At 43.1% G+C, this 14,306-nt stretch overlaps 1 protein-coding gene across 1 annotated transcript; it reads left to right on the forward strand.

The window, feature by feature from the left end:
• The first annotated feature begins 365 nt into the window (after window positions 1–365).
• Window positions 366–9,498, forward strand: LOC110526761 (diencephalon/mesencephalon homeobox protein 1-B-like). Its single transcript, XM_036945550.1, has 5 exons — window positions 366–599; window positions 3,498–3,663; window positions 3,896–4,074; window positions 5,548–5,941; window positions 6,128–9,498. Exons 2-5 carry the CDS (start codon window positions 3,510–3,512, stop codon window positions 6,562–6,564), a joined length of 1,164 nt encoding a protein of 387 aa, XP_036801445.1. The 5' UTR covers window positions 366–599; window positions 3,498–3,509; the 3' UTR covers window positions 6,565–9,498.
• Window positions 9,499–14,306: the final 4,808 nt, after the last annotated feature.

Consider the following 14,306-nt stretch of genomic DNA (forward strand, 5'->3'; position numbering starts at 1 on the left):
AGGAAACACATATTTCTGCATATCAAAATATAGACTGAGCAACATGCGGGTTTCCCTAATGCATGACCTCTACGTACAACTAAAAGTTTATGGCCTAAGAAAATGAAATTAAAATATGTTGGTGTAGGCCTATATGGCGAGAAAAATAATAATACTAATATTGATATTTTGATAGGCTTAATGATACTATGATTCTAACATTAATGTCCAGGAAATGATTAATAAATGAATAGTTTAAATCAGTAATGAGAAAGCTTGGAGTAGAAGAAACCTCTTTTGGTTGACACAGCAAAGGTCCATTTGAAATCCTGTATGACCTCACCAGGCGCTCGAGCTCCTTAAAGCCCATTCGTCGTGCGCGAGCCCGTTAGATGGCAACTCTCGGTATTCTCCAACGACTGGAGAGTGAGAGCACCGCGCGCAGAAAACGGACTACAGTATTCCTGAGGCGTTTGAGTTTAAAAAAATGAGTATACAGGACTAAACAGCACGGAATTGAGAAGTAATATACAAGGTGATACTTTGAAAGCTAATATTCCATTTGAAAACAGCCGGACATAGGCTATAGGCCAAGACCCCACGGGCAGCGTACGTAAGAGGTAAGACCTTTTTGAAAGGCATGCATCTGTATAAACAATCAGGTTGGACCTGTTAGTAAAGTAACATGATGTGTGTCTGTCACAATTCCAGTTTTATTGCATTTCCTTGCAACTTTAAACCTCTTCCATTTAAACATTGGAGCAATATATTGCCCGGGTCTTCTCATTATGCATGGAATACAAGCATTTCGCTACATTCGCATTAACATCTTCTAATCATGTGTATGTGACCAATACAATTTGATTTGAAAAGTCTAAACTGAAACGTAGACTTCAACATTATTTCATGACATTTTTTAAATCTTCGGAATAGTTTCTTAATTTAAATTATCCACGTCTACGGGGGTAATTTTGGGCAAAACTTGAAAAAAGGGTCAATGTAGAAGAAAGAGTGTGTCGCCTGTACAGGCATATCAGCGGGCCGATATTTAGCCTCTACGGTGTCTGGGATACGGCAATTAGCATAATGAGTGTTAAATCAGCTCCCCAAGGCTATCTGACTTTGTCCACATCGAGAGATTAATATTTTTAGTGATGAAAATGATTTAAAACCTCAATAAAGCAATTGTAAACAATATGTAGGCTACAGGCAATAACACTTATGAGGAACAGTCATATTCAAAAAAGGACATTATTAATCACACACACACACCTAGTAGTTGAAACCTATTTGCACCTACATTAAACGAGTAGCCAACAGGCGTACCCTATGCATATACTTAACCTTACTCACTTACCGCCACTGCAAGCCTCCGGGTAGTGGGGCGGGAGCCGCCATAGACCAGGAGAAACGGCTCCCATTCAACTCCAGTACTCGGGGAGCTAAATAAATATTTTGAGAAGCACCTTCTGTCCCGTTCCTGGCCAAAGTAAAGTGTTCCCTAATGGCCTATGGCATATTCCAGTTTATTGTAAATCATTCCATTGTAAAAAAATAAATAAAACAAATAATATAATACATGACAGTAAAAAGTAAGCCTATGATTTAAAGCCTGTATTTTAGGCCTATGATAATCTCTGTAAATTTGTACTGTATTATTGTCAAGGCAAAAAATTAGACAATTTATAATAGGTATGCTTCCATCATAAATGATAAATCAAGATATGTATGGCATTCAGACATAGATCTTAGTAAATGTTCATGCTCCTGCCTTTGGTGACAATAAGAACGTGACTTTATATAAGGTATATCCAGGTTATGAGCGTTCGATTCTGATTATTATTATGATTATATTAAGCTTTTATTACCAATTTTTATGTAACTTCGAGCATTCTACATTTCTGAATGATCAATTACACGCTGAAATGTTCAGGTCTGGATAGCGGTCTGATACTATGATTTGGTACTGTATTTAGCTTTATTGTTGGGGTACAAATTCCCGCTGTCACCCTTCGGGCTTTTCATTCCCAAGAGCATATAAAACAAAATAATACCGTCGGCTGTATAATCTTTTCGACATACGTTTCAACTCGATGTAAGCCTACTAGACGAAGAAAATAAATAAATCCAAAAGTGGCATATTTTAATCCACATTTTTTAGGGATTAAAATTATATTCAAACAAATATTATTGTAGGCCTAGATAGTTTTTACATAATTGTTCAAAAAATTTAACGCAATATGAACGCACATGAAGCTAGGCCAACTTTTCTTACAATTAAATAAAACACTAAAACATGATTAGTTTTGACTTGTTTAATTCTCAGGATGCGATTAAATTCGGAACGCACTGACCAACTTCTGATTTATGTGGTAGGTAGCCTTTTCAACAGCAGGCTTGGGGCATTTTCTATCGTAATCTATAGGCTTAATCTGTGTAAATAAAAATGGTTAGTTATGCTATTATGCACGCTATTGTGCTACACATTATGGATAATGACAATAATTAGGCAATTTATAGGACTCAATGAAAATATGATAATATCATTTAATAAATTAGTCTGGTCACACCAATTTATTTTGTGTGCTTTTTCAGAGAAAAGTCCCTGATTAATTTCTGATCATTGTGTAGTTTTCTGTTGACGTTTTCAAATTCTGCTAGCGCTGTAGGGGACCTATAGTTTGCCTATTTAGTAGGCCCACGCCACTTAGCTATTCAGGCACAACGTCAAGTGCGACATTAAATGAATGAATATCAATATACGCATTAATGTTGCGATAACACAGGAGAGTAGGCTAATTATTTCACACAGCCCCTCGGGCTTTAGTGGGGGGAACTCTCATGGGAAGGACTGGTTAAATAGCGAGCTCTCCGTGGGAAAAGGGGTTTATAGGTTTAGTGGCTGGCTAGGTTTCTCAATGCCGTCATATAATAATGTCTCTCTCAGCTTGAATCTTCTTAAAGAAATATATTTACAGTTATAGACATATAATAACTGATGTAATATTGGATCATGTCCAAATGCAGCTTCACCATTAGTTTATTTGAAATCAGCTACTGACAGTTTTAATAAAATGGGCGGCAGGTATCCTAGGTTAGAGTGTTGGGCCAGTGATGGAACGTGGCTGGTTGAAATACCCGAGACGACAAGGTGAAAAATCTGTATGTGCCCTTGAGCAAGCACTTAACACTAATTTGCTCCAGGGGCACCTTAATACTATGACTGACCCTGTAAAGCAACACGTCACTGCACCTATCCGGTGTATGTGACAATAAAACACCTTAAATTAATGGAAATAAAAAACGAAGTTTAATATACATACATAGCCTGCATAAATACAAGTGTAATACGAAAATGTTCGATAATCATTTAGGCCACTTGCTGTTTAAATCTAGGTCTACATTTGCAGCCCAAGACTTGCTTACAGGTACATAAATCAAACACTGATATTACTGGTTGTACTAATTCAACAATAACGAATTGTTTGAAACAACAATTTATCCCTCTGTATTTACAGGTGACAGCAGCCATGCAGCACTACGGAGTGAATGGATATTCTCTCCACGCCATGAACTCACTAAATGCCATGTACAATCTTCACCAGCAGGCGGCGCAGCATGCCCAGCACGCGCCCGACTACCGGCCGTCCGTGCACGCGCTCACGCTGGCAGAGAGACTGGCTGGTAAGAACTGGTTGCACATTTATTCATTCTACTGCGTACATCTGTCCATAAATCAGGCTATCATGCTGTGTGATGGACAAAAATTGTTGTCTTATGTTCAAAATGTGTTCTTGAGTTCAATGCAATAAATTGTTACATTGTTTCAGAAATGCTTATTGATAAGCACTATATGACCTGTTCCTCAATTAAATTGGCCCAATCTCTTTTCCTTCAAACGGCTGCACATTTCAAGACATAATCCTCGAGGCCCGGTATGGCTCCCAGCACAGGAAGCAGCGGCGCAGTCGCACAGCCTTCACTGCCCAGCAGCTGGAGGCCCTGGAAAAGACCTTCCAGAAGACCCACTACCCTGACGTGGTGATGCGCGAACGCCTGGCCATGTGTACCAACTTACCAGAGGCCCGTGTGCAGGTGAGGATACTACTTAGTCAAAATAAATAAACTATTTCACCTGCATCTCAACTTTCAGTATTGGTTGTGTAGAAGAGGGGGAGTGTGGGTGATGAAGAGAAATACTTACTTAACCGTGTTCGTTGCTGGGGGAACATAGGACGATGCTAAAGATCTCCAACATTGCTCGGGGAATATAGGACCATGCTAAAGATCTCCAACGTTGTTGGTGGAACATAGGACCATACTAAAGATGTCCAACGTTGCTGGTGGAACATAGGACCATACTAAAGATGTCCAACGTTGCTGGGGGAACATAGGACCATGCTAAAGATGTCCAACGTTGCTGGGGGAACATAGGACCATGCTAAATATCTCCAACGTTGTTGGTGGAACATAGGACCATACTAAAGATGTCCAACGTTGCTGGTGGAACATAGGACCATACTAAAGATGTCCAACGTTGCTGGGGGAACATAGGACCATGCTAAAGATGTCCAACGTTGCTGGGGGAACATAGGACCATGCTAAAGATCTCCAACGTTGCTGGTGGAACATAGGACCATACTAAAGATGTCCAACGTTGCTGGGGAACATAGGACCATACTAAAGATCTCCAACGTTGCTGGGGGAACATAGGACCATGCTAAAGATCTCCAACGTTGCTGGTGGAACATGGGACCATGCTAAAGATCTCCAACGTTGCTGGGGGAACATAGGACCATGCTAAAGATCTCCAACATTGCTCGGGGAACATAGGACCATGCTAAAGATCTCCAACATTGCTCGGGGAACATAGGACCATACTAAAGATCTCCAACGTTGCTGGGGAATATAGGACCATGCTAAATATCTCCAACGTTGCTGGTGGAACATAGGACCATGCTAAAGATCTCCAACGTTGTTGGTGGAACATAGGACCATGCTAAAGATTTCCAACGTTGTTGGTGGAACATAGGACCATGCTAAATATCTCCAACGTTGCTGGGGGAACATAGGACCATGCTAAAGATTTCCAACGTTGTTGGTGGAACATAGGACCATGCTAAAGATTTCCAACGTTGCTGGTGGAACATAGGACCATGCTAAATATCTCCAACGTTGCTGGTGGAATATAGGACCATGCTAAAGATTTCCAACGTTGTTGGTGGAACATAGGACCATGCTAAATATCTCCAACGTTGCTGGGGGAACATAGGACCATGCTAAAGATTTCCAACGTTGCTGGTCTCAGCTGCTTTTTTTTGTTGCTTCTGGCCATGACAAGTGGATGTTTTTGAGTTCCGCTGTCAAGGAGTTCAAATGCAATTAGTTAAAATGATATTAGTGAGAATTATTTTTTCAAATTTACAGGTTTGACACACCAAAGCCATGTAACAAATCACCAACATTGACATTATCAGAAGCCTTGGCTATTAGAGAATTATAGTTTATTACACAGTGATGAAATTGTGTTTATTACTGTATAACAACTGAAATCCGTCCTCTCTCCAGGTGTGGTTCAAGAACCGCCGCGCCAAGTTCCGCAAGAAGCAGCGCAGCCTGCAGAAGGAGCAGCTCCAGAAACAGACCAACAGAGAGGGAGGTGACGAGGAAGAGGTCAAGACCACCGACCCTTCCACCCAGACATCTCCATCTCCATCCTCCCTCTCGGAGACCATGCGGCCCCAGCCTGCGGAGATGAGTGTGGAGGTGAACGTCACCTCCCCGGAGGCCTCGGACAGCGAGTCGGCTGCAGAGGACAACGGTGAGGGAGATGAGGAGCTGAAGTGGGAGAGGCTGCAGGATACTCATCAGTATCAGCATCAGGGGGAGGTGCAGCAGGGGGGTGCAGGGCTGCAGCCGGGAGGAGGATCTCCATCCTGCAAACGCTTCAGCCCCACACCAGGTGAGAAATCCGATAGACAAATGGGCCATTAGACAAATGTATTTATTATACTGTAGATGCACATATGTCAATTTTTGTTAGTGTGCTCATCCCTTATCTGCAGGATTTCAATGTATTCTATATTATTATGAATTAGTCTTGAAAGCGGAAAATACATCTTTCTCTCTAAAATATTCTCTCTCTCAGACTCTCCCTCCCTCCCCTCCTCTAGCGGTGGCAGCAGTTGTGTGTCCCAAGGCTCCTATGCCTCGTCCCCCCTCAGCCTCTTCCGTCTGCAGGAGCAGTTCCGCCAGCACATGGCTGCAACCAACAACGTGGTCCACTACCCCTCCTTCGACATGAGTACCCCCTCCTCCCTGCCCTACCTGGGCATGAACGTCAACATGCCCTCCCCCCTGGGCTCTCTGCCCTGCCAATCTTACTACCAGTCCCTGTCCCAGGCGTCCATGTCCCAAGTGTCCATGTCCCAGGCCCAGCAGGTGTGGAACAGCCCCTTGACGGGTCTCCAGGCCCCTCCGAGCAGCCTACCCAGCCTCAACAGCAAGACCACCAGCATCGAGAACCTGCGTCTGAGGGCCAAGCAGCACGCTGCCTCCCTGGGCCTGGACACGCTACCCAACTGACCCCCTGGACACGCTACCCAACTGACCCCCTGGACACGCTACCCAACTAACCCCCTGGACACGCTACCCAACTGACCCCCTGGACACGCTACCCAACTGACCCCCTGGACACGCTACCCAACTGACCCCCTGGACACGCTACCCAACTAACCCCCTGGACACGCTACCCAACTGACCCCCTGGACACGCTACCCAACTGACCCCCTGGACACGCTACCCAACTGACCCCCTGGACACGCTACCCAACTGACCCCCTGGACACGCTACCCAACTGACCCCCTGGACACGCTACCCAACTGACCCCCAGACTGACCCCCCCCCCCCACAGGGCAGGGCAGCTAACTGGGACACAATCAGATGTTATGACCCTTTCTACTGACTGGACATTATAGACACTGCACCAGTGTCTACACTACACTACAGTACACTGGGACTGCACATTAGATAAGAACCCTACCGGACTATACTTATTTTGACACCCTTGCAGGTGAGATACATACACCCAGTGCAATCTCACTACTATACTGAACAAAAATATAAATGGAACATGTAAAGTGTTGGTCCCATGTTTCATGAGTTCAAATAAAATATCCCAGAAATGTTCCATACGCACAAAAAGCAAATTTCATGGTCAAATTTGTTTGCATCCCTGTTAATGAGCATTTCTCCTTTGCCAAGATAATCCATCCACCTGATAGGTGTGGCATATCAAGAAGCTGATTAAAAAGCATGATCATTACACAGGTGCATCTTGTGCTGGGGACAATAAAAGGTAACTCTAAAATGTGCAGTTTTGTCACACAACACAATGCCACAGATGTCTCAAGTTGAGGGAGTGTGCAATTGGCATGCTAACTACAAGAATGTCCACTAGAGCGGTTGTCAGAGAATTCAATGTTAATTTCTCTACCATAAGCCACCTCGAACATTGTTTTAGAGAATCTGGCAGTACGTCCAACCGGCCTCACAACCGCAGGCCACGTGTAACTACGCCAACCCAGGACCTCCACATCCGGCTTCTTCACCTGCTGGATCGTCCGAGACCAGCCACCTGGACAGCTGATGAAACTGAGGAGTATTTCTGTCTGTAATTAAAGCTCTTTTGTGGTGAAAAAGTAATTCTGATTGGTTAGGCCTGGCTCCCCAGTGGGTGGGCCTGACTCCCAAGTGGTTGGGCCATTGCCTTCCCAGGCCCACCCATGGCTGCACCCCTGCCCAGTCATGGGAAATCGATAGATTAGGGCCCAATGAATTGATTTCAATTGACTGATTTCCTTATATGAACAGTAACTGGGTAAAATCGTTGAAATTGATGCATGTTCGGTTTATATTTTTGTTCAGTATACTTCCTACCAAACCAGCTTGATCAGACTTCAAATGCTACACTCCTAAATCACAAAGCCGTCATCTCACATGGGGCAAATGCATTATGGTCGTCTACAGTATATCTGATGATCTCAACACTAGAAGTGGTGAGGGTGACCATAATATTAAAGATGAGCTTTGCATGCATCCTGAGACAGGGATTACAACAGCACAAAGATAGAAATGGTACAAAGATTGAATCAAGATTCCAGCCTCAGATGAAAACTCCCATTCAAACATTTACAACAGGACAGACCTGCCAGTTCAATAGCCTACAAATCCCACAATGCCCTGCACCTGGCAGAAGGACAGTACTTCCTGTTTTAGAGCTACATCCAGAGAGGAAGAGGCGAAGCAAGAAGGTTCACTCCGCCCAAAATCTGTCCACGAAAACAAAACTAGGGAGACATTTTTGTATGGAGGTCAATGAGTGTTGAATTTGGTGAACAAAAAACACGGCCCCATGTTGCAAGGATCTGTACACAATTCCTGGAAGCTGAAAATGTCCCAGTTCTCACCAGACATGTCACGTATTGAGCATGTTTGGGATGTTCTGGATCGACGTGTATGACAGCAGGTTCCAGTTCCCGACAATATCCAGCAACTTCGCACAACCATTGTAGAAGAGTGGGACAACATATTTTACAGGTCACAAGCAGCCTGATCAACTATGGGAAAGAGATGTCACGCTGCATGAGGCAAATGGTGGTCACACCAGATACTAGGTTAATAGGTAATAGATAATAGGTTTTCTGATCTGTGCCCCTACCTTTTTTTAAGGTATCTGTGACCAACAGATGCATATCTGTATTCCCAGTCATGTGAAACCCATAGATTAGGGCCTAATGAATTTATTTCAATTGACTGATTTCCTTATATGAACTGTAACTGAAATGGTTGAATTTTGCATTTATATTTTTGTTCAGTGTAACTACGCATCCCTCCCAAATACATGATAACTGTTAACACAATACACAATTAACTTTCCATGTTACGCAAACATGCACAGAGCTGAAGTCCCGGTTTCAGGACTGGTCTCAAACAGAACACACACACATAGCCCATGTCACTTGTCCACCGAATGCAGAGTAACTAATCCTAAAGGAAATGACTGAAGCACAGTGTCAGGCTCTAAAGAGTCCCCAATCCCCTTCCTCCACGTCCCTTCTCGGCCCTGTCAGTCAAGGTTTGGCTGCACCGAAACAGAATGCTTTGCCATAAGAAGGATTACCTTGGGTTGGGATATCGATGGATTAAGTAAGAATAGAATAAGATGAAATAGAACTGAAAGGGTTCCTAGAGTTTACCATGGTCCACCCTCTCACTCCCTCAACCCATAAAATCAGAAATCTCTGTCCCACTTATGTAACGGAAGGATATCAAGTTGCAGAGTACATAAAAACGATTTAAAAAAAATCAATACAAATAAAAACTTCCTCTGTCATTTCAAATCTTTTGTTGATATTAAAAATCCTGCCAGAGAAATATTGGGTTGTTCAAGCCTGTGATTATGTGGTCATGTTACGTTAATCAGTGGGGTTTGTGTATGTACACACATTTGTATATCACAAGTTTGTGTGTGGACTGGTTAATGCGAATGCTGTGTGTGTGTGTGTGTGTGTGTACACGACACTGCTAAGCCGCTGAAGGAAGGTTTCCATGAGCTCTTTGATGTGTATCTGGGTAATGTGCTATTAGGAGGGATTTTCCTCGTTGACAGCTCAGAGAATGTGTGGATGGAATTGCGATGCCAGCGGTCTAAGAGAATGCTGGAAACAGGATTAGGCTCATATTCTGGCAGCGCCTGTCACTTCATCAATGGGCTAAGGTTCCCTGGGTGACAGCCCTCTTTCTCTGCCCAGCTAAAACCTTTAGTGGGCCCATAAAGGGAGTGAAAGAGGGGGGGGGAAACAATGATTAAATGAATGGTGCGCTATTATTTGGGTTGTGCTGGGACTGTGCTGGGATCAGGGGGGGTATTGTGTTGGGAGGTCTAAGGGGCATGGATTTGGAGGAAGGGGTGGGGGGAGGAGGGGGTACTGGGTGAATGACTGGAGTCTGGGAAGTTATGCTGCATTCATAACATCTCGTAAATTGGTAAATACCAACAAGCGACTAGGAAAAATCTACTTGAACACCCCTCAAACGGGTACATTCTAGTGGGAAACATATCTATCATCTCTGAGCGTTGACTTCTCCCACATGCTAAACTCTGACATGACATATTAAAAGGAAATGACCTACATAACAGCATTTTTGGCAGTTAAATGCAACAAAATATTATTTATAAAAACAATCCATTCTGAATGTTTAACACTATAAATCATTTACGAGCATGACAGCTGTACTTTCAGTTCATGGTTGACGCAGCTTGTTTGCCCTCAGCGTTCAATGAGTTCAAAGCCTGTGAAGGCACAACAGCCTGTGAAGGAACAACACATTGCGGCCAGTTTACAAGCAGTATTTCCAGTTTCCCCGGTGCCGCATTACACATGCATGCACGCACAAAAACACAGACCCAATCCATTGGCTGTTCATAAGGGAGGGCTGTTACACTGATGCTATCGGACAGGGAGGAGGCATGGCAGTGTCCCCATAAGGAGAAACCGCAGAAGGTGTATGGTGAAGAACAGTGTCCTGTGAGTGTTGACTTCTAGTAGAACATTCCCTTGTATCCAACTATCAATCATGCATGTAATACATTTGTTGTTGAATGATGAATAGTTTCATACACGTAGTTGTCTGAGCTCTATAGCGGTCTGAATAATCCAGTGATCTCTATAGTAAAATCACTGATGTTTGGTCCATTCGGGAAAGTCAGTAGCGACCAATTAGATGAGTTGAGTATACAGATGTAGGATCTGAATTTGATCACCCTATTGCAGGAGAACTTTCCTGCAATGCATGTCCTTTTCAACGTGTAAGGTACTTGGAAGTTAAAAAAAAGGTTTCTGAAGTTCGTATTTTTCACTGATATTTCAGACTTGATTTTTTCCTTACGAATGCATTAACCTCTACAAAAATGTCCATTAAATTATAAAACCACATTTCCTGTTGCTGCAGGATTATTTTCCTGCTGTAGCAAACGAGCTCAAATTATGATTCTATGTCCGTACTCAACTAGATGGTTTGTGTTGAATTTACTCAGATCGTTTACTTGATGGGGTGTTTCTGCATATGACTAGAGGAAATAGAATAGTTCATATAACAAACAATGAACAGACTATATAAAAATATGTTTAGTCAAAAACACCGGATAGATGCAGTGAAATGTGTTGTTCTAAAGGGTCTGCCATAGTAGTAAGGTTCCCCTGGAGACAATTAGGGTGAAGTGCCTTGCGGAAGGGCACATTGACAGATTATCAAAAAAAATTTCCCCCAGGTTGTCGGCTCAGGTATTCGAACCAGCTTCCTTTCGGATACTGGTCCAACTCTCTAGGCGTTAGACTACCTGTCTTCATATGCATATGAATGCATTCACAGCCATGACTGCAGGATTACTTCACAGACTTCTCCGCTGAGAATGAGAAAAGTCACCATGACAGGGGTCAAAGGTTAGCGATGCTCCATTCAGCACCACCCACTCTCCACCCGCAAGGACCGGGTCCATATGCCTGGGACTCTTTGCCAGTGAACTTCTCTCTACATAGTTCTCCTTGTTTAACACTAATTCTATCTGAATATACAACCACTTTTGTTATAAAGACACAATCCCACACATGACCACTTGTTTGCATTCAGCACAGGTCCTTAGAATTAGAACATCTTAGTTACTGAGGAGGATCGGATGCTGACTCTCAGCACAACTCACTCAAACTCCATTAATTTGTTTCCTGACTTAATTTATTAAAATACAAAATTCAGACTTTGAACGTTACATGATGTAAAACACGGCACACCGGATGTATTTCTGCCTGCTTGAACAGCAATAGCTGAGATAAATATGAAAACAGGAAATGACCACAGGGAATCGATAGAACGTCGCACAGAGATGCACAAAAACGACATGACATTCAAAAAGGGTGAATCTTTCCATTAAGCAAGATCAGCCCAAAACAAGTCTACAACCTCTCCTCACAACTTAACCTCACAAGCCTGGACTTAAAGCCATGACTTCAAGGACAGAAGAACGTCAAAATGTTACTAATGTTAGGCCTGGTTAAGGTCAGGGTATGGGCTGCTACTACTTTCCTAGACCTGCTACTATTTCCCCTTTAAAGCAGGGGTCCAACTCAATTTCTGGAGGGCTGTACGTCTGCTGGTTTTAGTTACGTCCTTTCAATGTGTTCAATTGGGGCGGCAGCGTAGCCTAGTGGTTAGAGTGTTGGACTAGTAACCGAAAGGTTGCAAGTTCAAATCCCCGAGCTGACAAGGTACAAATCTGTCGTTCTGCCCCTGAACAGGCAGTTAACCCACTGTTCCTAGGCCGTCATTGAAAATAAGAATTTGTTCTTAACTGACTTGCCTAGTAAAATAAAGGTAAAAAAAAAAAAAAAAAAAAAAAAATTAAGACCTAGACAACCAGGTGAGGGGAGTTCCTAACTAATCAGTGACCTTAAAAACTTCTCTGGGATGTGGGACAGTAGCGTCCCACTTGGCCCAAAGTTAGAGAAAATGCAGAGCGCCAAATTCAAATAAATCACTATAAAAATCAAACTTTCATGAAATCACACATGCAAGATAGAAAATTAAAGCTACATGTGTTGTGAATCCAGCCAACATGTCAGATTTCAAAAAGGCTTTTCGGCGAAAGCAAACAATGTTATTATCTGAGGATAGCACCTCCACAAACAAAAGAGAGAAAACATTTCAACCCTGCAGGCGCGACACAGACAAGAGGTTTTTGGCATCGTAAAGGTGCAACCATTCAAAGACTCAATCAAGGACACTCAGTGACAGTTGTGGTTGCTTCGTGTGATGTATTGTTGTCTCTACCTTCTTGCTCTTTGTACCATGTTTTGTGCTGCTAACATGTCATGAAACACAGGATGGTAGCAGCCTTGTGTTGCTGCCATGCTACATTGTTTTCTTCGGTCTCTCTTTATGTAGTGATGTGTGTTTTGTCCTATATTTTAAATTGTGTGTTTTATTTTTAATCCCAGCCCCCATCCCCGCAGGAGAGCTTTTGTCTTCTGGTAGGCTGTCATTGTAAATAAGAATGTTCTTATCTGACTTGCCTAGTTAAATAAAAGTAAAATAAATAAATAAATAAATACACACAAAGCCATGCTCCGTTTGTTTTTATGACATAGGCTTTGGTACAGCTGTCTAATAAGAATTGCCTAGTTGCCTTGTCTGTTCTAACAATTCTCTCAGGCAAAGTATAATGATTCAAGTGATTGCTCGTGATGCGCGCCCCTCAAACTATACAAATGTAACATCCTGAGCGTACCAGACTTGAAACAACGATACAGACGTAGCTGTGCCATTCAATGTATTATATGAGCGGCACTGGTGCTCCAAAGTCAAAATTCCACAGGTCACATTTATAAGTGTGTGTTCCCAAAAATAATCAATAGAATTTTTGTTTGCTGCACACCTGAGAGTTCCTCAAGGTGCCACTGCACATCGGTTGAAAACCACTGCAATAGAGCATCACCAATACCAACTGATCCTAGACCTGCTACTGGGCCAACTTCTCCTACGGAAGAACCAACAAGACTCCCTCCACCAGCAGCGCATAGTAACTCCCAGGTCTGCTCACCAGTTTGAAACAATACTTTCACAATACGGCGTAAGGAGTTCGATTCTTGGCCGACAAGTTCTATAATTCTCAGAATTACAGACTAGCACGCAAAAGCTAAATCCTGCTCTGAAAAGTGGATGAGCCGGCCTGTATCTGCAGGCTTCACTAGCGGCTCCTCAGCTTTGTACGGCCGAGATGCTCTTCTTTCTCCCCCTGACTTGGATGCTAATCCTGACACGCACTGTCTGCATTTTTGACTGTATGTGTTTAAGCGCATTTGCAGAGCATTTATCTCCCCAATGTAAACCAATTTGGCTAAAAGGGCTGCATGCCAAGCATGCCGCCAGAGGGAAGATAGGGAAAACTCTCAAACCTAGCAGATTGTGCAAGAGGTGCAAGTGATGGTGAGGTAGTGAGAAGAGAGGGAGGGGAGGACGAGAGGAAGGGGGGGGGGGTTGATGAACACCTGAAAGCAGCAGAAAAAGGGAAGTGGAACAAACTTAAAAAATAAATAAGTGTCCTCTTGTCCAGAGGGGAAGCTTTTCAACGTTGGAATAGTGGCTCTTAAAACCACTAGAATCTGGATCACGGAATTGTTGAGTCACAGAATCTTAGGAAATCATTCAGAACTCTCGGCTAATCCCGTCACAGAGAGATTTTCAGGCAAATACTTTCAAGATATCCCAGCCCC

This window comes from Oncorhynchus mykiss, chromosome 1 (assembly GCF_013265735.2).
Source record: "Oncorhynchus mykiss isolate Arlee chromosome 1, USDA_OmykA_1.1, whole genome shotgun sequence".
NCBI classification, from domain to species: domain Eukaryota; kingdom Metazoa; phylum Chordata; class Actinopteri; order Salmoniformes; family Salmonidae; genus Oncorhynchus; species Oncorhynchus mykiss.